The 2,328-nt window shown below is 58.8% G+C and overlaps 1 protein-coding gene across 1 annotated transcript; it reads left to right on the top strand.

Annotated features, from left to right (window-relative positions):
* The first annotated feature begins 801 nt into the window (after positions 1-801).
* On the top strand, positions 802-2,047 carry LOC122375694 (serine-rich 25 kDa antigen protein-like). Its single transcript, XM_043355184.1, has 2 exons — positions 802-1,852; positions 2,037-2,047. Exons 1-2 carry the CDS (start codon positions 802-804, stop codon positions 2,045-2,047), a joined length of 1,062 nt encoding a protein of 353 aa, XP_043211119.1.
* Positions 2,048-2,328: the final 281 nt, after the last annotated feature.

Raw genomic sequence — 2,328 nt, 5'->3', positions numbered from 1 at the left:
GCAGGCCTGTGTTGCCAATGTCAAGTAGGTATGTGGTCTGCTCGGTCCACTATACGCCTGACCTCAACGTGCCATTCCTCACTAAAATACCTAGGTGCCCTCTACATGCCGCCCCTCCCAGAGTTCCTCGGAGCTCTCTATGTGCCGCCCCTCATAGAACCCCGCCACCCTCATTGTGCCGCCCCTCTGCACAATGCTACATCGCCGTCTGTGCCGCCCTCCCCAGATGACTTCCGCCCCTCCCTAGAGTACCTACCTCGGCGCTCTCTATGTGCTGCCCAGTGCTGCCCTCGCCACAACTTCCCGCCGCCGTCAATAAGCCGCCCCTCCCCACAATGCTCCATCGTCACATGAAAGAGAGAGAGAGAGAGAGAGAGAGAGAGAGAGAGAGAGAGAGAGAGAGAGAGAGAGAGAGAGAGAGAGAGAGAGAGGCGGTTTATTGAATCACATGGCTGCGAGGATAGCTCATATGTAGCGCGGCCTATGTGTTGCCATCCCCCCTCCCCCAAAGTGCCTCGGCGCCCTCTAGGACAATGCACCACTCTCGGCGCCCCTCACCACAAAACCCCGCCGCCCTCAAAGTGCCGCCCTTCCCCACAACGCTTTATCACCGTCTGTGCCGCCCTCCATAAACGCCTGCCTCCCCCCCCCCCCCAAGAGTACCTCGGCGCCCACTATGTGCCGCCCCTCCCCACAACGCTTTACCACTGTCTCTGCCGCCCTCCATATTTTCTATCACAATTTTCTATCACGGTCGGACCCCCTTTGGCGAAGCCTAATACAAAAAAAGCTTAATCAGCAATGAGGCAGCAAGCATCTTTTCCTAACAGGTCACGTCCTCATCCTGCCTCCGGCGGTCTCTCCTCCCAGCACCAGAAGGGAGCGACTCCAGAGACCTCAGACGAGCGACCGGAGGGCGCCTCCGGCGGTCTCTCCTCCCAGCACCAGAAAGGAGCGACTCCAGAGACCTCAGACGAGCGACCAGACGGCGCCTCCGGCGGTCTCTGCTCCCAGCACCAGAAAGGAGCGCCTCCAGAGACCTCAGACGAGCGACCGGACGGCGTCTCCGGCGGTCTCTCCTCCCAGCATCAGAAAGGAGCGACTCAAGAGACCTCAGACGAGCGACCGGAGGGCGCCTCCGGCGGTCTCTCCTCCCAGCACCAGAAAGGAGCGACTCCAGAGACCTCAGACGAGCGACCGGAGGGCGCCTCCGGCGGTCTCTCCTCCCAGCACCAGAAAGGAGCGACTCCAGAGACCTCAGACGAGCGACCGGACGGCGCCTCCGGCGGTCTCTCCTCCCAGCACCAGAAAGGAGCGCCTCCAGAGACCTCAGACGAGCGACCGGACGGCGCCTCCGGCGGTCTCTCCTCCCAGGACCAGAAAAAAGCGACTCCAGAGACCTCAGACGAGCGACCGGACGGCGCCTCCGGCGGTCTCTCCTCCCAGCACCAGAAAGGAGCGACTCCAGAGACCTCAGACGAGCGACCGGAGGGCGCCTCCGGCGGTGTCTCGTCCCAGCACCAGAAGGGAGCGACTCCAGAGACCTCAGACGAGCGACCGGAGGGCGCCTCCGGCGGTCTCTCCTCCCAGCACCAGAAAGGAGCGACTCCAGAGGCCTCAGACGAGCGACCGGACGGCGCCTCCGGCGGTCTCTCCTCCCAGCACCAGAAAGGAGCGACTCCAGAGACCTCAGACGAGCGACCGGAGGGCGCCTCCGGCGGTCTCTCCTCCCAGCACCAGAAAGGAGCGACTCCAGAGACCTCAGACGAGCGACCGGAGGGCGCCTCCGGCGGTCTCTCCTCCCAGCACCAGAAAGGAGCGACTCCAGAGACCTCAGACGAGCGACCGGACGGTGACTGTCTCGATCGTTCCAGTTTGCTTATCAGCGCATCTCATACCGCCAGGTTAGTGGACATTTGCTGTTTTTCTGCTGAATTTTCAATTGCGCAACTGTAGAAGGTTAATTGCATAAAGTTAATCAGCCTCTATGTAAGATGCGATGGCTTTGTCAACCGTACATTGTTTTCTTCGTTCAGTCAGCTTATAACGGGATTAACATATTAAAAAATATTGTTTTGTCTACAGTCCAGCATCGGCTGGTGAGGATCTCGACGACCCGGACATTGATCCGGAAAGCTCTTGTGGCGCTTCTGGCCAGGAAGCAAGCTCCGAAAGTTTCACCAGGTGAGATTTAGTTTGTGTAAAAAAGCGTTCTATCTTATTTGCTTGAATCTTTTTGTGCCACTCTATTTGGAGAAATTAACCTTTTGGAAAGAAATGCACGCTTTTGTGCTTCGATTGCGGCTTTGGATCTTTTGCAAGATAGGT

Source organism: Amphibalanus amphitrite, unplaced genomic scaffold (assembly GCF_019059575.1).
Source record: "Amphibalanus amphitrite isolate SeventyFive unplaced genomic scaffold, NRLGWU_Aamphi_draft 001897F_arrow, whole genome shotgun sequence".
Classification (NCBI taxonomy): domain Eukaryota; kingdom Metazoa; phylum Arthropoda; class Thecostraca; order Balanomorpha; family Balanidae; genus Amphibalanus; species Amphibalanus amphitrite.
This window is presented reverse-complemented; position numbering and strand designations above follow the sequence as displayed.

What these genes read in the sequence shown, in the direction of transcription:
- LOC122375694 (XM_043355184.1), top strand. Translation starts at nt 802, where the DNA reads ATGAGGCAGCAAGCATCTTTTCCTAACAGGTCACGTCCTCATCCTGCC.